The sequence below is a fragment of the Lithobates pipiens genome, unplaced genomic scaffold, assembly GCF_037356315.1.
Source record: "Lithobates pipiens isolate NorthernLeopardFrog02 unplaced genomic scaffold, aLitPip1_a1.2 Scaffold_28, whole genome shotgun sequence".
In the NCBI taxonomy this organism is placed as follows: Eukaryota; Metazoa; Chordata; class Amphibia; order Anura; family Ranidae; genus Lithobates; species Lithobates pipiens.
Window position 1 is genome coordinate 107559892 of NW_027507789.1, and position 21017 is coordinate 107580908.

Here is a 21017-nt window from a genome sequence, read left to right on the forward strand (position 1 = left end):
GAAGATTATTTTGCTTGGTGTGAGGCATTCCTGTTGTTGGTAGAATTGATTGTTTCAGTGCAGACAAGCCGAGTCAGCACCAAAGATGCGATTGTGAAGCAGCATGTGAAATCTGTTGGGTATACACAGAGTTTTATTTTCATTCAGCCAGGGGAATGAACAAAGAAAATTCACAGATCCCTGCATCTGCACAAGCAATGTGGATGCAGGCATCTTCCCCCCTGAGCACCTTGCTCCTGACAGAATGTACTGATCAGTGCTGCAGTGGCTGATTGAATACTGGTCTTCCAGCAGGACCGCTTGACAGAAGCCGGTCTAACAAGGGCGGCACAGTGGTGTAGTGGTTAGCACTCTCACCTAGCAGTAAAAGGGTCGCTGGTTCAAATCCCAACCACGACACTACCTGCCTGGAGTTTGCATGTTCTCCCTGTGCCTGCGTGGGTTTCCTCCGGGTACTCCGGTTTCCTCCCACATTCCAAAGACATGCAGGTAGGTTAATTGGCCTCTGACCAAAATTGGCCTTAGTATATGAATGGGGACCTTAGATTGTGGGCTCCTTGAGGGTAGGGACCAATGTGAGAGTGCAATGTACAGAGATAGGGGTAGACACTCACTCAGGTTGAACTGGATGGACTGGTGTCTTTATTCAACCTTACTAACTATGAAACTATGAAACTATAAACAACCGGTGTTTGTTGAACAGACAGAGCTATACATGGATCAAAATTCAGCTGGGTCATTTCGATGTGTGTACACCCAGCTTTATGTTCACCAATAAAAGAAAAATTATTTCTAGACTGTATCACTTACCTTCAAGCATAGTTCCTTCCTTTTGGAAGATTCTTTCTTCACACCAATGGCAATGAATAAGGTTACTGATCATTTTTAGACTCTCATCAGCTAGTGAAGGACCTCTTCGAACCCGCACTATGACGAGAACAAAATGCTCCAAAGCGACCGAGAGCAGAACCTCAATGCCTTTATTACAGCGAGCAGCCGCCCTATGAAAAACAAAGAATCAAATATATAATTACATAGTCTGAAAAACAATGTAAAGCAGTAAAACATCTAGTTGGGCTACCTGGCAATAGCAGCCAGGACAATCCGCACTGCCAGCTCTTTGAAGTATTCTGTCCTAATGATGTTGCAACCATAGTGGCGTTTTGCGACATGCACAGATTTGGCATACAGAGATCCGGTATCAGTTGAGGTCACAGATACAATACCCAGGTTTCTGAGATTTCGAAATGCTGCATCCAAATAATTCACAGATGTCCCAAAGGGGTCCAAATGTCTGCAGAAACAAAAAAACAGCAAACACTTAAAAGGGCACCTCCACTTTCTTGGAAAAAGCACAGGCTATATTATAGTTTTTTTGCTTGGGATAAGAATTCTGCACTGCACTCTGCAAGATATAAGATAGATTTTAAGCAAACTTTGCAACAGAAACTTTATTTTTGGTGGCATACTCCCTAAGGGTAAAGATGGGTATACATTGTTTTTTTTTCAGTTTTTTTTTCTGGGTTTTTTTCTGGGTTTTTTTCTGTTTTTTTTCTGCTATACACATTAGATTTTCTGCAGATTTTTGACTTCAGATTTAGCAAAAACATAATATGAGGTCAAACCTTGAGAATTTCAATTTGTATGCAATCAGGCAGGCCCTTGCACTACATGGTTTTAGTAAATCTGAAGACAAAAATCTGCAGAAAATCTAATAGTGTATGGGGCCTTAGGCATCTGTTGAACAGACAGCAGAACACATACTAAAAATCAGTCTGTCCTTACAGAACCAACTGACTTTTGGTACTTGTGTTCCAGGCTTTAATATTTTCACATCAGAACACAAAGTGCACCAGCTGATTAAAATGAAGTAGTCTCTCCCATTCAGAATCCGTATCCAAAGACACAAAGTGAACAGCTTTTTCTTCGGAGCAGAAACAGGTAGGAATCTGCAACAAAGTTTGGCAAAATACTTGCAATGGTTTTTTTCTCAACAAAACTAGAGTTACTCTTAAATGGAAATGTATAGTGAATTTGATTCAGTGCAATACAATTTGTAGTACTGTTAATACAAACCATTATGCAAATATTTTGTGTGCCAGTAGTATCTAGATGGAAAGAGCCAAGCAAACTCAGTAGCTTGGGCATGCTTGTAGCACAGATACTGGATTGAAACAAATAGTCATATTGTGTAACTAGAAACTTCTCTACTGTTAAGACAATAATAATCTAACCTCCTGTCAACTGAACCAGTCTTTTAGTTTAGGCTGGATTCATGCTTGTTCATGTGTGAATGGGTACATGTTATTTCCTTATGCCTTTTACATTAAACTGCAGGACTCAGGGCTTGTTCACACCAGTCTCTGCATTACAATGCAATATCAGGTGTGTGGTGCAGTGCAGCATCACATTATTCCTTTTTTTTTCTTCTTCTTTCTAACTAACTTTATTGAGATGTCACACAGTCACTTTTCATTAGACTGTATTGGTCACAATGGATTGTCTTCTACTGCACCGTGTTGGAAAAAAAAAAAAAAAAAGTACCACCTGCTGTACTTTTTTTCACCACACACCGCTCGCACACCACAGTGTTGGTGTAAACCAGGCACATAGGATACAAGGCATTTTTCCTTCTCATCCGGTGGGACTGTGCTGGAATAGCCACCCAATGCAGTTTAACTATATATTTTTTTTTTAAGCAAACACTAACATGAAAATGGTAAAACCTATTAAGCTGTCCTCTAGGGCAAAAAATATATTTTTTTGTACTCACCGTAAAATCCTTTTCTCTTATATTCACCGACTGACACAGCTCCCCTCTTAGCCATTGGGTTGTTATGCCACCTTTAGGAGAAGACTAGGCATAACATGTTATGAAAAACACAGAACGTTTAGTTCTGCCCAAGGGGCGGTCCCTTAGGTAACAACCCCCCCCAGCCTGCCATGCAGCCCTCAGTACGTCAACAAGCAGTATAACAAAGAAAAATAGGAGGGGCGGGAGAGGTGTCAGTTGGTGAATTATAGAGAAAAGGATTGTACGGTTTTACCAAAACTGCGGTAACAAATGCAACAGTGTATTAACGTAAAGGTACTGTGTTTTTACCCAAAAACCAGGAAAAAGGGAAAAAAATTGCATATGCATTTGCAACTATACACCTGCCTGCAAAACTTTGCGGCCAAAACAGGCATCAGCCAATGCACTGACATCTACCTTGTAGAACTTTGTAAAAGTGTGAACAGATGACCAGGTCGCCGCTTTACACACTTGAGCGACAGACGCTTGATGTCGGAAGGCCCAAGACGTTCCGATTGCCCCCATGGAGTGGGCCGTGACCGGAAAGGGGGGCACCTGCCCCTTCAAAGCTTAGGCTTGTACTACAATCTGCCTGATCCATCTGGAAATGGTGGCGGACGAGACCGCCATGCCTTTCTTTGGACCAGCCTCCGAAGCAAACAGTGAGTCTGACATCCGCAAGGGAGTCGTGGCAGACAAATACACCCTCAGAGCCCGAACCATGTCCAGGGAATGGAGGGCCACCTCCTTAGGAAGTGTTGGCACAGGATGGTAACACAACATCCTCATTGATGTGAAACGCAGAGACCACCTTCGGCAGAAAAGAAGGTTGCGGACGCAACACCACCTTATCCTTGTGGATAACCAGATAGGGCGACTTGTAGGACAAGGCCACCAGTTCCGAAACCCTCCTGGCTGATGTAATGGCCACTAAAAAGACCACTATATGGGGGTATATGAGTCAACAAAGGGATCTCTCTGATATTTTCAAATGGCAGCTTTTGCAGCGCGAATAACACCAGGTTCAGATCCCACGGGGCTAACGGTGGACTCACTGGAGGAACTACATGCCACACCCGTTGAACAAAAGTGCTCACTAGAGAGTGAGACGCGCAGGGGTCGCTGAAAAAAAAAAAAAAAGACAGCCAGAAAAATTTGTCCTGTAATGGTGCTCAAAGCCCGTTTCTGGTCTACTCCTTGCTGAAGAAACAGCAGGACCCTGGATATAGAAAAGGAGCGCGGATGCCATCCTTTCTCCTCACACATGGAGATGTAGGCCTTCCGGGTATGACAATATATCTTCCGGGAAGAAGATCCCAGCCCTGAGGCGACTGAACTCCCATTACTCCACCCCAGCCGGATAGGCTGATGTCCGTTGTGATCACTGTCCAATTCAGAGGTAGGAACAACTTCTCGGACTGAAGTACCGGGGACCTCAGCCACCAGATCAGGGAATCCCTGACTAACTGGCTCATCTGGATCGGTCGATCCAGGGACAACGGAGATTTGTCCCATTTTGTCAAAATCATTCTGCAGAACTCTGGTTTGGAACTGGGCATATGGTACTGCCTCAAAAGGAGGCCACCATGAGTCCCAGGACTCGCATGCAGAAGCGTAGCGACGACCACATGCGGTTCACGGTTCATGCAGTTTTACCGCGGCTCTGAGAGTCTGCAGCTTGTCTGAAGTGAGAAATACTCTCGCTTCCATGGAGTCCAGCAGCAAGACTAGGTACTCCAAACGCTGAGTCGGTACGATCACCAGCTTTTTTAAGTTCAACAGCCACCCAAATTCCTGCAGGGTCTGCATGGTGATCGCCACATCCTCCTCTAACTCTGAGGCGGAAGATGCTCTCAGGAGGAGATCGTCTAGGTAACTCACGATCGCGCGTTGCCGTAGCAATGCCAAAACAAAAGCCAATACCTTGTTAAAGACTCGGGGGGCTGATGCCAAACCAAAAGGGAGAGACACAAACTGGTAGTGGGCTTCCCCGACTGCAAATCGCAGAAACTTTTTATGCCGGAGGCATATGAGTATGTGCAGGTACGCATCCTGGATGTCTAAGGACGCCAGGGAGTCCCCTTGATGGAGTGTGGCAACTCCTGAACTAGCTGATTCCATTCTGAACCTCTGTACTTTTACAAAGTAATTGAGTGCTTTTAGATCCAAGATTGTAGTTCTCAAGAAGGAAGGGGTATGTCCAAACAGGTTTGAGTAGAACCCCTGGAAACGTTCAGATTCCGGAACAGGTACTATCACCCCACGATTCAGCAGGTCCCTTACCGCCCCCAAGAGGGCCTCCCGGCGAGCTGGGAGTATGGGTATGCTGGAGGGGAAGAATCTGTTTTGTGGCCAAGAGAGGAACTCTATCTTGTAGCCGGAAGAAAACAGATCGCAGACCCACTGGTCGGACAGCCGAGAGGCCCACCGGGATGCAACCTCAAGAAGGCTACCCCCCACCCGTGTTGCGGGTGGGGGAAAACCTTCATGCGGTAGCACTTTTGCTCGCAGGCTTGTGGTTCCGAGGATACTTTTGTCCTTCAGTGGTCATCCTGTCAGGCTGGGGACGATTGGTCGACGCTCCGGGCGGACGAAAAAGCCGTTTGTGAGCGGAAAATGAGGGCCCTTTCCTACGGCATGGCTCCTTAGCCTTCCTGGCCTCTGGGAGTAGTGTACTCTTACCACCTGTGGCATTTTATTAATGTCATCCAAAGAGGCTCCAAAGAGGCTCCAAAGAGGCTCCAAAGAGCCGGTCGCCAAGGAAGGGAAGATCAGTCAGGGCTTTCTTGGATGCCTGGTCAGCAGACTAGCATTTAAACCAAATCAGGCGCCTCAGCACCACTGCTGACACTGAAGCCCTTGATAACAGGGGAAGAGTATCCAGGGCCGCGTCACAAACGTACTTAAGGCCTTGCTAGTTGGTCTGCTAGTTCCATGCAGACAGGAGAAGCCTGTTGTTCTCCCAATTCACGGTGTAACAGTTTCGCCCACTCTGCGACACATGTGCGGATGCCAGTACTGGTCACATGGTTGACCCCACAACCGTAAACAAGGAACGGGCCACTGCCTCGGCCTTCCTGTCAGTTGGATCCTTAAATGCAGGAGTCCCCTCTACCGGGATCGTGGTCACTTTGTTTAACCTGGATACTGGGGGGTCCACAATCGGAGGAGCCGACCACTTTTTGAGAAGGGTCTCCTCAAAGGGGTAATGCACCGCCATGTATTTGGGGACCGAAAAGGTCAGTTGCGGTCGACCCCATTCCTTGTCAAAATAAGCCAGATATGGGAACACCTTAGGTGAACGGGCTGGCTTACGGGACCCAAAAGGGACCGCTACATTAGCAGAGGGATTTGCTGGCTCCTGAATCTTCAGGGTATCACGCACCGCTGTGATAAGTGCTCCAACAAGCGCTTTGCCGAGCACGGTCCTGGTCAGCGTCATCTGAATCGACAGAGCAGGGGTCACCAGCCTCAGCAGGGCCTGAGTCTGCGTCAGAGCTCTCCCCAGGGGACGGGGGGCAGGGGCCGCTTCTTAGCACCTTTGCGCCCACGCACCGCCCCCATGTTGGCAACGAACAAATTGAGGACCACTGACAAAGCGTCCAAGGGGCACTGCACATTCTGCAGGCGAACCTGTTGCAATTGCCTGGATTTTGGGGGAAGAAACACCAGTTTCTGAAGCCATGCTGACCCTACCCTGTCTGCCACCTGATGGGGACTTAGGACAGTAATGGTCCCACCCTCCTAACTGTTGCTGGCTGAGGGGCTCTTTCCCGCAGGACTCACCACCCTGACTGGTTCTGCGCTGTTCAGCAAGTAGTGCCCGTGTTCCTTGTCAGCTCCCAGGTGCAGAGGAAATCACACTGTGTCATCCAGAGCTGCTGGCGCGGAAACCGATCTACAATGTGCTCAGGCTCAAAGAAAATGTCCGCCGAGCATCCAGTATAAGGACATAAAGCACAGAGAAAATGGCTGCCGGACTACAGGAAAGCATGCTGCTCCTAGAGACTGATCAAAAAACTTGCTCAGGCTTCAAGAAAGGCCATCGGGCATCCAGTATAAAGGACAAAACCACAGGGAAAATGTCCGCCAAGCTACAGGAGAGCATGCTGCTCCTTGACCTCACTTAAGATGGCCGCCGAACACTGAAAAAACCATGAGGGACAGTGACAGAAAATGGCGGTGAACAGCACTGTAGGGATCACAGACACAGCTTCTCAGACAGAGAGAGAAGAACACACATCAGGGCACAGCCAGCCAGCACAGCCCCCCCCCCCCCCTCTGCACATGACACACACCGCTAAGCAGCCACATACAGCATCCTCCACAGGGAGGGGGGGAAGATACGAACAGGGAGAGAAGACAGGGAGGTGAGGGACCCCCGAATCGACCTCCCAGGGAATGCCCAGCTGCTCAGCCCCACCGAGGGAAAGCTATACTTACCAGTCCTGTAGAGCTGGGAGACATTCCATCACAGACCCACTCTCCGATCAGTGCGGGGTGGCTGACACAGACATCAGTAGCCTGGTCATATGTGTGCCCCAGAGCATTAAAGCTCACGACCACCTCTGGAGCTGAGGTACGTCGTGGCTGACCCATCGGGTAGCTCTGGTCTGCACACGGTCACTGGCTAGGCTGGGGAGACTACAAGGATAAGTGTATCCAGCCTGTCACCCAACCAGCTGTTGATAGTAGATCACAGGATCTATAATCTTGCGCAAAAAGCAAAGCTTCTGCAGAAAAAATATCTGGACCGATGGACCCACAGGGTTCCTAGGTCCTTCTTCTCTAGGCAAAATAAAACTGAGGGCTGCATGGCAGGCTAGGGGGTTGTTACCTAAGGGACTGCCCCTTGGGCGGAAATAAAAGTTCTGTGTTTTTCATAACATGTTATGCCTAGACTTCTCCTAAAGGTGGCCTAACAACCCATTGGCTAAGAGAGGGGCTGTGTCAGTCGGCGAATATAAGAGAAATATATGTTATTGCTAGATACAGTGACATGTTTTATGTAAAACCAAATTAAAGTGGAATTTTGGTCCGAAAATTGTCCTGCTAGATCACTTCAGGTTGGTCCCTTTTGCAGATACAGCTACAGTATGTAAAACATTAAAAACAAGTGTCTATACTGTTTAAAATCCAGTGATAACACTGTCTTAGCCTACTCTGCACATGCTCAGTTGCTCCCCATTTTTAGGCACTTTCGAGTTTGTAGAGGCTGATCTGCTGACAGACTTAAACCCTCCTATCCTTCAGAGCCAAGGAAGCTGCTTCTGTTTGATCTGTAAATGCCATGGTACTGCACATGATCAGTTATGACACCAGACATTTGATGGTTTGACAGTTTGGTTGAGGACACAAGCAAATGTGGTAGTTAGCAATCCCAGTGTAATAAAAAAAATCCTCGACCTCGTCACTTCCATTGAGCGCACATCACTTACCCAGCTATTCGCTTGGCTTCATGAGCCGGCTGTGTTTTCTTATCCAGGAAAATTATAGAACCGAACGGCGTGCCAGCTGATGCAGGACGTCAGCAGGAGCACTGCATCCAGCCTCACCCCCAACCCACCCCTAGGCTGCTCTAATAACCTGTACCAAAAGAAAGTGGGAGGGGGACAAAGAGCGTTGCTTGGAGAGGGGGGGGCGGGCCCCGTGCATAGCACTGTATGTATGTATAGGAGGTTGAGGAAAAACAGAGCTGTGTCTGTGATCTGTGTCAAGCCTTTGCATAGAAGACATTCCTCATCAATATGAGCATCCACGCTGCATGGTGTACATAATGTGAAGGGCTGTGCAATCTGTTCAGGAACAAAAACAGCAGCATGACACACTGAGCCTCTGCTTACACAAATCTGTCTGTGCACAGACCTGCAAAATACATATATGGGAGGTCAAGGAAAATTATAGAGTAGGGTCTGATCTCTGTCAAGTGCTGGGGGCTGGATCGCATTTGCTGCTTTCCTCCAATCAAGGGCCAAAGAAGCCGAGTGCGAGTTTCCCTGTAGCCCTCACACTGGAGAGTTGTACACCATCATCATGGCATCCCAGGACGGTGGTTACCGGGTCCCCCGAGGGCAGAGCGCATGCGTGACCCGCTTTGGGGTCACTGGTGGCTTAGGGAGGATAAGAGGGTCCCTGGGAGAAGTAAAGGACCCATGGGTGCCTGGGGGAGAAGGAGAGGGCCCCTGGGTGGACGTTTGGAGGGGGGTTGTTGGAGGCAGGGGCGAACTGAGCAGGGGGGGCAACTGCCCTTAAGGTCACTCAAAGAGACCGCACTGCTGTACCTGCTCAGCCTCCACTTGCTAGAGACCTGGCCCCTATACCGACGCCAGAGCCAGTTTCCAGGGAACAGTAGAGCTGAGCCAGTCCTGTAAATCTGACATCAGACACAAACATGGTGGAGCTGGAGCTCTGTGTCCTACACAATGACAGCACCCGGAGATGTTTGGGAATGGCACAGCCAAACTGCTCAGCTCCCTAGAGGGCACCGTGCTGGCCTATGGCAGCCTGCTGGGGAGGGCTCTGCTCCCCATCTTCGGGTCCATCGGGAGTATTAGCTGTGCCCGGGGGAAGGTGCATAGCATATGGACTCTCTGTACAAACTGGTAGTTTTGGTTGGAGTTCTTCTTTAGATGTTTAACCCTGTGTTTGTCCCACCAGCTGTGAGGGCCTGAGGAATGACATGTCCAGTTGAAGCTACGTGACAATGACGTTGCGAAACACGTCGACATAACTGCGGACGGTATGCTCTCACAATACCGCTCCCACTACGGAGAGTGAAGGTCATGCAAACCTGGAGATCGTACTGCCTTTGAACTACTGGGTGATATTCGCAACTTGCTAAGCGCTCTTCTTATACTAATACTGGCTGTTTGACTGTGGAATAGTATCGCTTCAAACTGAGATGCATCGTTGCTGATGAGATTTTGGATGATAACCGACCTATATACCGTCCTTTAAGTCATCACTCTCGCTAATATTGGTCTTGCTGAATAAGCAGTGATTGATTTGGCCAGCTGTATGTGACAGAGAACTTCAATCTATATCGTAAATGATGGAGGTTGGTTATCGGGATACCATCTAGTGATTCACACCATTGAATTGATACGATACATAAGCGTGGGGAGATCAGATGCCTCTGAGAATGCGAACAGCCATCCGAAAGCCAAGTATAACAAACCCGTAAACTGTGATTTGCTCAGCTGTGTGCTGTCCGGCAAATGAAGCAGTACTTCACATGCTGAATGAATGAAGCACGTAGTACTTGTTGTTTAGAAGGCTTTTTCTGGAGAGCACTATTGTGATATTTTGATAACAACAAATATGGACTGACTGTTACTTTGTAACGAAAAAGGCAACTATTTGAGCTTCAGATTTTGCTTAAATCTAGGATCTATTTAAAGTGCACTTGACCTCCTGCAAAATTAAAAACCAGCTGACACCTGAAAAGCGATAGTTGCAATATACTGAACTATAATGAGGAACTAGTTATCAATAGAGCAGTCACTCTTTCCTCAGAAGTATATACACATCTTTAGATTTAATCTAATGGAATTATTAGATGTATTTTTAGATTTTCACTACCCCAGGGAAATACATATACCTGGTCTCCCACTACATGAATTATTGATTATATAAATATTTATAAGGGGCTTCTGCCCCTTGTTTTATTTAGGAGTCCTAGTATATGTTCGGTGTGTGAGGTGCCTCCGTCTGTATATATGTTTTATGTTGGTCTATTGTTTTTATGTGTCTTTTTAATATTGGTTGTAGGTTTATAAAGTCTTTGAGTAGTCACATAAGTGGTGTGAAGTGAGTATTGTGTGTCAAACATATTAGGATTACCCATAATCAAGTTATTGTACTTAATTTTTGCTATTATGGTATTTTTTACTATCTAAAAATAAAAAAATTATTTATTTTTACAAAAAAAACTTTTTATCATCTATATTTATCCACTGCGGCCAAAAGTAGCCATGTGTCCTTCCCCCTTGTTTTCTCTTTGGAGGTGAACCCTTCTTGTGTTCCCTCCAAGGGGGATAGTTCTTTATACATATCGTTTTCGGTTATGGCAGCAGTCTTGTATATGAGGTGTGATATTAGTCGATTAGAATTATACCAGCTTATTGAGTTAATTGGAGGTTGGGGTAATTTTTGTCTGTTTATCTCCTGAGGAATGACAGCCCACTATGCTGGGACTTGTAGTAACCTAGCCTGTGGGGGACTGCGCCGGAGTCCGGCGGCCCAGGAAGGAAGAGGGGCGAAGATGGATGCAGGCCTGCAGCGGGGACAGCGCGGGCTTCGTTTGCAGGTAAATGTCACATACTGTGCTAGTATGCGATGTATTCTAGTTATATTCTAATATAATTGGGTACTAACATTTATAGGTAAAGTTGATCCAGGGAAAATCAGATTGGGGGGGGGATCAGGAAGGAATTTTTTCCCCTGCTTTAGCAAATTGGATCATGCTCTGCTGTTTTTTTTGTCTTCCTCTGGATCAACTGTGGGTATAGAATTGGGTATATGGGATTGTATGATTATTATTTTTTTTTGTGGTTGAACTGGATGGACTTGTGTCTTTTTTCAACCTGACTATCTATGTAACTTTTACGCTTTTACTTTGCAGGAGGAACAAGTACAGGGTTTATTTTCTCTTAAAATCAGGGTTCCCAGAACTCCCCTTACATCAAAATCTGCAGTTCCCTCTTACAGTGTAAAGGGAAACTCTGAAGACTCTGATGTTGAGGGGGCTCTGTGAACTCTGATTTAAGAGGGGGACACGAATGTAAAGAATAATTCTGTGGACTCTGATGTAAGGGGAAAAGCTGGAGTTGTAAGGAGGTAATGCTGGGGAGAATCTGATTTAAAGGAGAACTCTGTGGACTCTGACATAAAAGGAAACTCATATGTAAGGGGGGAATCCTGGTGTAAGTGGGGACAATGTGGACTCTGATTTAAGGAGGGACTCTATATGCTGTTTTGTAGGCTAGTTACTCCTGATCCCTGCACTCTATACATTATGCTCAGAAGTTGCATAGTACACAAGTTAGGGAATGCAAATTACTTGCCTTGTTCCCCCTGGTGCTGAACACCTAGGCTATGGCACTGCCTACACCACTGAGCCCCCTGTGTGCTCCCCTACACGACTGAGCCCCCTGTGTGCTCCCCTACATGACTGAGCCCCCTGTGTGCTCCCCCTACATGTCTGCATACTCTGACCACCTCCTGTACCCTGTGCTCATACTCTGACTGTCTCCTGTATTCTGTCCGCAGCCTCTAACCATCTCTTGTATCTTGTCTGCAATCTCCGATCATCTCTCGTCTTTTATCATGTCTGCTGTCTCTGAGTGGGAGTCTGGAGAGGAATCAAGAGTGAGCGCCGTCTGGATGGGGAGTACGGGAGAAGTCAGATGTGTGTGGACTGTGAAGAGGAGTCTATAGGATAAAACCAGAGCCACCAACCTGGAGCAGTCTAACTGAGCCCTGCACAGTGCACCTGAGAGGAGGTCAGTGACAATGTCGTCAGGCCAGTCTGGGGGGGGGGGGTTTGGGGGTGTCACTGATATAAAGGGCAAACCTTGGTGTACTCACTCTACGGAAAGGTGGTCCCTGGTTACCAGAGCCCCCCACATCAGAGGTCCCGGCATTCCACGTTTACATCAGTCTACAGGATTCCCCCTTACAGTGCAGGGGAACTATGACGTAAAGGGGAATGCTGGAGAGCATTATCTAAGGGGGAACTCTGATGTAAGGGTTGCTCTGGTCACCAGAGACCACCTTATATCAGAGTCCAATGCAGAGTTCCCACTAACATCAGGGTCTGCAGCATTGCCCTTTACATCAGTGTTAGATTATTAGATTAGACATGGGTTAGATTAGAAGGGATGAAGGCTGGAGACATATCCAGGGTACACAGAGGATACACGGGCTAGATTAGAAGGGATGGAGGCCCAGAGACATATCCAGGGTAGAGGTAGATATCACCGCTCCAAAAAGACAAACGGATGTTAAACCTCTCGCTCAGTTCGGAATCCGTAGGTGCTGGCAATTGCTAATAGCAATAAGCAGGAACCGATTCTGGACAGCCGCACTCTTGAAAGATTGCCTTCATTTATTCAGAAAAGTTCACATCAAAATCAAAGATGGAAATCACAGCAGACGAAAGAGCGGACGTTTCGCACTAGTAGTAGTGCTTACTCATAACTTTAGCTATGAATAAGCACTACTGCTACCCTGGGTTTGTCTCTGGTCCTTCATCCCTTCTAATCTAACCCATGTCTAATCTAACACTGATGTAAAGGGCAATGCTGCAGACCCTGATGTAAGTGGGAAACTATGATGTAAAGGGGAATGCATTGGACTCCGATATAAGGCGGTCTCTTGTGATGAGAGCACCCCTTACATCAGAGTTCCCCCTTAGATCATGCCCTCCAGCATTCCCCTTTACATCAGAGTTCCCCTGCACTATAAGGGGGAATCCTGCAGATTCTGATCTAAAGGGGAATGTCGGGACCTCTTATGTGAATGGACGACGACTCTGGTGACCAGGGATCACCTTCCATAGAGTGAATACACAAAAGGTAAGGGGGGGGGGGGTTACTGGTATAAGGGGAAACCTTATTACCCCCCCAGACTGGCCTGACAACGTTGTCACTGACCTCCTCTCAGGTACACCATGCAGGGCTCAGTCAGATGGCTCCAGGTTGGTGGCTCCGGTTTTATCTTAGTCGCCTCTCCACAGTCCACACACATCTGACTTCTCCCATAATCCCCATCCTGGCAGTGCTCTTACTCTTTGATTCCTCTCCAGACTGCCCCTCGGAGACTGCAGACATCTGAGTCTGCAGGCGTGCAGGAGAGCTCACAAGTGGGCTCAGGCGGGCAGGAGAGCACACAAGTGGGCTCAGGCGGGCAGGAGAGCACACAAGTGGGCTCAGGCGGGCAGGAGAGCACACAAGTGGGCTCAGGCGGGCAGGAGAGCACACAAGTGGGCTCAGGCGGGCAGGAGAGCACACAAGTGGGCTCAGGCGGGCAGGAGAGCACACAAGTGGGCTCAGGCGGGCAGGAGAGCACACAAGTGGGCTCAGGCGGGCAGGAGAGCACACAAGTGGGCTCAGGCGGGCAGGAGAGCACACAAGTGGGCTCAGGCGGGCAGGAGAGCACACAAGTGGGCTCAGGAGGGCAGGAGAGCACACAAGTGGGCTCAGGCGGGCAGGAGAGCACACAAGTGGGCTCAGGCGGGCAGGAGAGCACACAAGTGGGCTCAGGCGGGCAGGAGAGCACACAAGTGGGCTCAGGCGGGCAGGAGAGCACACAAGTGGGCTCAGGCGGGCAGGAGAGCACACAAGTGGGCTCAGGCGGGCAGGAGAGCACACAAGTGGGCTCAGGCGGGCAGGAGAGCACACAAGTGGGCTCAGGCGGGCAGGAGAGCACACAAGTGGGCTCAGGCGTGCAGGAGAGCACACAAGTGGGCTCAGGCGTGCAGGAGAGCACACAAGTGGGCTCAGGCGTGCAGGAGAGCACACAAGTGGGCCCAGGCGTGCAGGAGAGCACACATGTGGGCTCAGTCGTGCAGGAGAGCACACATGTGGGCTCAGTCGTGCAAGTAATTTGCGTCCCCTAACCCATGGACTATGTAACTTACAGCATAATGTATAGAGTGCAGGGGCAACTAGCCTACAAAATAGCATATAGAGTGCAGCAGTCAGGATGAACCCTCTGTTCACATCAGTGTCCTCAAATCAGTGTCCCCAGAATTTCCCTATAGGTCCTAGTTCCCTGAATCCTTCCTTAAATCAGAGTCCACAGTGTTCCCCCTTACACCAGAGTGCCCACCTTATATACGAGTTTCCTTTTACGTCAGAGTCCACAGAGTTCTCTTTTAAATAAGATTCTCCCCAGCATTACTTCCTTACAACTCCAGCTTTTCCCCTTACATCAGAGTCCACAGAATTATTCTTTACATTAGAGTCCCCCTCTTAAATCAGAGTTCACAGAGACCCCTTTACATCAGTCTTCACAGTTTCCCTTTACACTGTAAGAGGGAACTCTGCAGATTTTGATGCAAGGGGAGTTCTGGGAGCCCTGATTTAAAGAGGAAGTAAGCCCTGATGGGTTTTACTAACTTCTGGGAACCCTGCAAAGTAAAAGCACAATGTGCTAGAATGCATCTCATACTAACACAGTATGTGACATTTAACTGCAAACGAAGCCTGCGCTGTCCTCTCCTTCTCCCCCAGCCACCCGGGGGGGTCCTCTCCTCCTCCCCCAGCCACCCGGGTGGGGGGGGCCCTCTCCTCCTCCCCCAGCCACCCGGGTGGGGGGGGCCCTCTCCTCCTCCCCCAGCCACCCGGGTGAGGGGGGCCCTCTCCTCCTCCCCCAGCCACCCGGGTGGGGGGGCCCTCTCCTGCTCCACCGGCCAGCCAGGGGCCCTCTCCTGCTCCACCGGACAGCCAGGGGCCCTCTCCTGCTCCACCGGACAGCCAGGGGCCCCAAAGTGGGTCACACATGCACTCTGCCCTTGAATGACCCAGTGCCCACCATCCTGGGATGCCATGATGGTGGTCTACAAGTCTCCAGTGTGAGGGCTACAGGGAAACTCTCACTCAGCTTCTTTGGCCCTTGATTGGAGTAAAAGCAGCGGAGGCGATCGAGCCACCAGCACTTGACAGAGATGAGACACTGCTGTATAATTTTCCTTGACCTCCCATATATGTATTTTGCAGTGTGGATGCTCATATCAGGAATGCCTTCTATGCAAAAGCTTGACACAGATCACAGGCACAGCTCTATGTTTTTCCTTGACACACAGTGCTATGCACGGGGCCCGTCTCCCTCTCCAAGCACCGCTCTACCTCCCCCTCGCACTTTCCTTGGGTACGGGTTACTAAAGCAGCCTAAGGACGTGTTAGTGGCAGGCAGGGCAAGACTCAGTACTCACGCATCAGCTGGCACACCGCTCGGTCAGGCTGGTGTCCGTTGTGATCAACAGCCAATGAAGAGGAAAGAAAGACTTCCCGGACCGAAGACCTCAGCCACCAGAGAAGGGAATCCCTGACTAGCTGGCTCACCTGAATTTGACAATCCAGGAAAGTCGGAGATTTGTCGCATTTGGACAGGATCTCTTTCTGCAAGACTCGGGTGTGGAATTGAGCATATGGTACCACCCCGAACGTGGCTACCATGAGGCCCAGAACATGCAAAAACGCAACGACGACCACCTGCGGGACACCAATAACTTCACCGCAGCTTGAAGAGTCTGCAGCTTGTCTGAAGGGAGAAAGACTCTCGCCTCTGAGGAGTCCAAACCCAGGTACTCCAGGCGTTGCGTCGGCACCAACACTGACTTCTGGAGGTTCAACAACCAACCAAACTCCCAGAGAGTCTGTATGGTGATCGCCACATCCTCCCTTAATTCTGAGGCGGAAGCTGCTCTCAGGAGGAAGTCATCCAGGTAACCCACAACTGTGATTCCTTGTTTTCTTAGGAATGCCAGAATTGGGGCTAGCACCTTGGCAAAGACCCTTGGCGTCATCGCTAGGCCAAAAGGGAGAGCTACAAATCCCTGACTGCAAATCGTAGAAACCTCCGATTCCTGACGCTTATGGGGACATGCAAGCATGCATCCTTGATGTCCAAGGATGCCAAGAAATCCCCTTGATGGTGTGCAGCGACCACAGAGCGAACCAATTCCATCCTGAACCTTTGTACCTTCACAAAGCTGTTGAGGGCCTTGAGATCCAGGACCGGACGGACCCCTTCCTTCTTTGGGACTACAGATTGGAGTAGAATCCCTGAAACTTTTCCGGCGTCGGCACAGGTACTATCACCCCATGCAGCAGCAGGTCCTGTACTGTCCTGAACAGGGCCTCCCAATGAGCCGGAAGAAGATGAAGGATGGAGGGGAAAAATCTGTTTAGCGGACAAGAAAGAAACTATCTTGTAGCCTGATGAAACCAGTTCGCAGACCCACTGGTCAGAAAGTAGGTAGTTCCACTGGGCTGAAAACTCCCGAAGGCGACCCCCCCATCCGAGAGTCGGGCAGGGGCAAACCTTCATGAGGCAACAGATTTGCTCGCAGGCTTGTTTGGCCTGCGAAACCAGGGACGTTTCTGTCCCTCAGCAGGCACCTTGTCGGACTGGGAACGCTTACCTGCCGACCCAGGCAGACGAAAAATCCACTTCTGAGCGGAAAAGGAGGACCCATGCCTAAGGCATGGCTCCTTACCCTTTCTGGACTGTGGGAGCAAAGTACTCTTCCCCCCAGTAACATTCTTAATGTCATCCAGTGAGGCACCAAATAGCCTCTTCCCCCGCCAGCGCTTTTTTAGAAGCCTGGTCCGCAGACCAGCATTTAAGCCAAATCCAGCGACGTAGCACCACAGCTGATACTGAGACTTTAGAAAGCAAGGGGGCCAGATCTAGGGCCGCATCACAGACATACTTCAGGCCCTGCACCAACTGGTCTGACAGTTTCATGCAGACCGGGGAAACCTGTTGCTTCTCCAACTCTCGGTGCAACAACTTAGCCCATTCAGTAAGCGTCTGTGACACCAAGGCCGTGGTTAACAATGGACGCAATGCTGACCCCACCACCGTAAACATGGACCGGCAACTGCTTCGGCCCTTCTGTCGGCAGGGTCCTTGAAAGCATGCGTCCCTTCCACCGGAATCGTATTTAACCTGGATACCGGGGGGTCAACGACCGGAGGAGATGTCCATTTTTTCAGGAAACTCTCCTCAAAGGGTTAACGCACCGCCATCCATCTCGGGACTGAAAAAGCCCGCTGCGGGCTTCCCCACTACTTGTAAATAAACTTATCAAAATAAGTTAGGTAGGGAAACACCTTAGCAGTGCGAGCCGGCTTGTGGGACCCAAAAGGGACCGAAAACTCTGCAGATGTCACTGAGTCATCCTCACTGTCTGAACGATCCTGGTCCGTATCCTCCGACACGTCAGAACAGAGGCCGCCTGCCACAGCGGGACCCTGGGGAATCAGTACTTTCCCCATAAGACGGTGGGGGAGGGGGCGTTTTTTTACCCCCCCCCCTTGCGCCCGCACACCACTTCCACTCTGGCAATAAAGACTCCAGGACCACCGACAGAGCGTCCATAGGCACCGCAGGTGCAGGGGAACCGGTTGCAATAACAAGGATGTCTGGGGAAGAAGCGCCAGCTTCTGACGCCATGCTGACCCACTCTTGCCTGTCACCCCTAGGGACCTAAGGCAAGCCACAAAAAATGCCTACCCTCCTAGCTGACACAGACTGAGGGGCCCCCTGCAGGACTCACCACCCTCACTCAGGTACTGTGCTGCCGCCGTCCGCTCTCCCTTGTGCCAGTCACGAGGTGTTCTGAGTAGTTTTATGCAGTTTCAGACTGAACCAGCCACCCAGCGCTAGAGTAACACAATACTGAGGATACTAGAAAATGGCCACCGGCAGCCTCAGCAAAAAATGCCTGAGAGCGCAGGGAAAATAGCCGGACTACAAGAAAATGGGCGCGGTTAAGAAACTGGCTGCGACTACAAGAAAATGGCCGCAGCCACCGGAAAATGGCCCCGGAGCGCGCGGTGGCCAGTCCCCATCTGGCAACACACAGATACTCCAAAAAAGGCCCAAAAACAGGGAAAAAAATGAGTGGACCACCAACCGCCCAGCGCAGCCCCCTGCCAGGACCTAGAGGCCCCCCCCCCCCCAGAGGACCCAGCCCCCGGCCAGGTACGTGCACCGCACCCCTATGCCCAGTCACACAGTGACCCCTTAGCATGGGGAGGAGGGAAAGGGACAGGGAGAGAAGGGAGAGACCCCCTAGTCAATCTTTCAGGTAATGCCCAGCTGCTCCATCCTGCCGAGACAGGTGGAACCATACTTACCCCTCCTGTAGGGACTGCTGGACGCATTCCACAGACAGACCCATCACCCGAGCAGTACGAGGTGGCTGTCAGCCATAGCACACTGACACGGACAGCAGTAGCCTGGTCATGCGTGTCCCAGAGTATATAGCTCACCGGCCGCCACTGGATCAGACGGGGCATGTCGTGGCCGACCCAGCGTGTAGCTAAGGTCTGCATCGATGGTGAGGCTGGGGAGACTACCAGGATCTCCATTATCCAGCCTGTCACCCAACCCGGCTGTTGACTGTCGATCACAGGAATCAAAAAGCAGAAAAAATATGAATTCCAAGGATCAATGGTCCCCACAGGGAGCCAGGTCCTTCTCCTATAGTAGGCAGAAAAAAACTGAGCTGCTGGAAGCAGAGTGAGGGGTTATAACCAGTAGGACTGGCCCCTGGGCGGTACTGTGCAGTTTTGCTGTTTTTAAATGTTCTGCCTAGTCCTCTCCTGAAGGTGGCGATATAAACTAAGGTCAAGATTAAAGGTGATGTGTCAGTCAATGAACGAAAGAGAAATAACTGACTTATTGTTTTTTCTTTATAATGTGCAAAGCTAATTACAATACAATTAGAATTGTTTTCCCTAAAACTGTCTCTTAAATTAAGAATCATCTACACACTGTCAAAACATTTTGTAAGAACCACTTTTGACTTACATGAAATCAAAAGACCGTGTATGCATTAGAACATTGGCATCCATCTGTGTAACGTCTACTGTGTTCACAAATTCTTCCACATCTTTATCTACGACCACTGATTCAGATTTCTCTTCACTTTTCACCTTCATATGGTTAAGTTGACAGTTTTCACGAATCATAGCAGTTGAGCTGTCACTAATGTCATTAAGCGTGACTTTCACAGAATTCCCAAGGTGCTTTGCCCATTGTAATCCCATGATGCCTAGAAAAACAATTGGTAATATTTATTTATATACACACACACACACACACACACACACACATACACAAGATAAAACTCACACTAGGTGAATATATGAATGAACTGCGGCAGCTATTACAAAAGGTACTGAACTTCAAGATTGGATGTATAAATAACAGCAGTTGCTGAGAATTTAACCCCTTCCCAACCAGGAAGGTAGTCCGCCAGGAAGGACCACAAGAAAGTTGGGGATTAGGCTAAGGGAGCTTGTCAACGGAATTAAAAAAAAGTTTTAAGCGCAACAGTTTGTCCAATCATTTCAGATTGTTCCACAACAGAGACACTAGGGGGTTGAAGTGCTGTGGAATAAAGTGGAGGGGTATCGGAGAGGATCCAACCTCAAGAAATCTGTCTCGCAGAATGAGACCCAATGGATACATAGGCTCGATACTATGAGTCCCTTTGGCCTAAAAATAGAATTGGATTTGAATTGTTTGTCCAACTGGTGATTGTTATTGTCATTATCGTCTATTTAAATTTTTTACTTTCATTTTTTATTTTCATTTTATTTCACTTTTTTTATTTTATTAATTTATTATTTAATTCATTTTTTATTTTATTTCATTTTTATTCAAAATTTCATCAAATTAATGAATCATGATAAATATTTTTTGCTATAGCTATTGCTAGTTTTTTTTAAGATATAAATATATTGATTTTAAAGTATAGATCAATTTTTAACAAATGTAAATTAAACTAATATATAACAACATGTGGTTATTAAAGAGTTTGGTATTACTTGTAAACAGGAAGTGATGTTAAATAAAAGTTGGTGTTGATTACACCAAATGGATTTGGTTGTTTCTTATTGGCTAATGTGAGGAGGTATTCGCTCCTCGGATATCAATTCCATAATCCGAAACTGGAAGTGATGTCCTTGATGCCCTGGAGGAGGGGCATTGATGCATTTCCGGTTTCGCTAACCAGTGGCGCAACTTCTGCCGTTCATGGAACACACGCCGACCAGCGGCGTACCCAGATCTTACAGTGATTCCGGTTTCATTTCAGCTATCTTGTGAGTGTTGTTTTGATTGGCAGTACATACAGTATTAGTGGTACTTCACTGTTTTTTCTTTGTTGTTTTCTCCTACTATGGTCAAGTTACCATACCCCTATGGAAAGTTTTCACTCCTCATACACCAGATCACCTAGATCACAGCTTTTTTGACCCCAGACTGCAAAGCCGAGGGTCCAAAACCTTAGGTGAGTGGGGTCACAAGAGGGGAGTGCGGCACACGGACACTATTTTTCCTGAATCACTGATACACTTGATATCTTTTTGAAGCATTCAGCACTTTAATATAGACAGTCATCTATTTTGTATTTTGATATATTGTCACTGTTTGTGTTGGAGCACATTATTCAATTGTGGTTTAATATTCTGCAAGCACT

At 48.5% G+C, this 21017-nt stretch overlaps 1 protein-coding gene across 6 annotated transcripts in view; it reads right to left on the reverse strand.

The window, feature by feature from the left end:
- Positions 1 to 21017, reverse strand: part of TRMT1L (tRNA methyltransferase 1L) — a 358814-nt gene that overhangs the window by 127407 nt on the left and 210390 nt on the right. For all 6 annotated transcript variants that reach the window (XM_077459512.1, XM_077459511.1, XM_077459507.1 and 3 more), the window contains 3 exons: positions 19343 to 19586; positions 1082 to 1294; positions 811 to 1001 (listed from right to left, as the gene is read on the reverse strand). In XM_077459512.1, coding sequence (XP_077315638.1) covers positions 811 to 1001; positions 1082 to 1294; positions 19343 to 19586 — 648 coding nt within the window. The remainder of the gene's footprint in view (positions 1 to 810; positions 1002 to 1081; positions 1295 to 19342; positions 19587 to 21017) is intronic.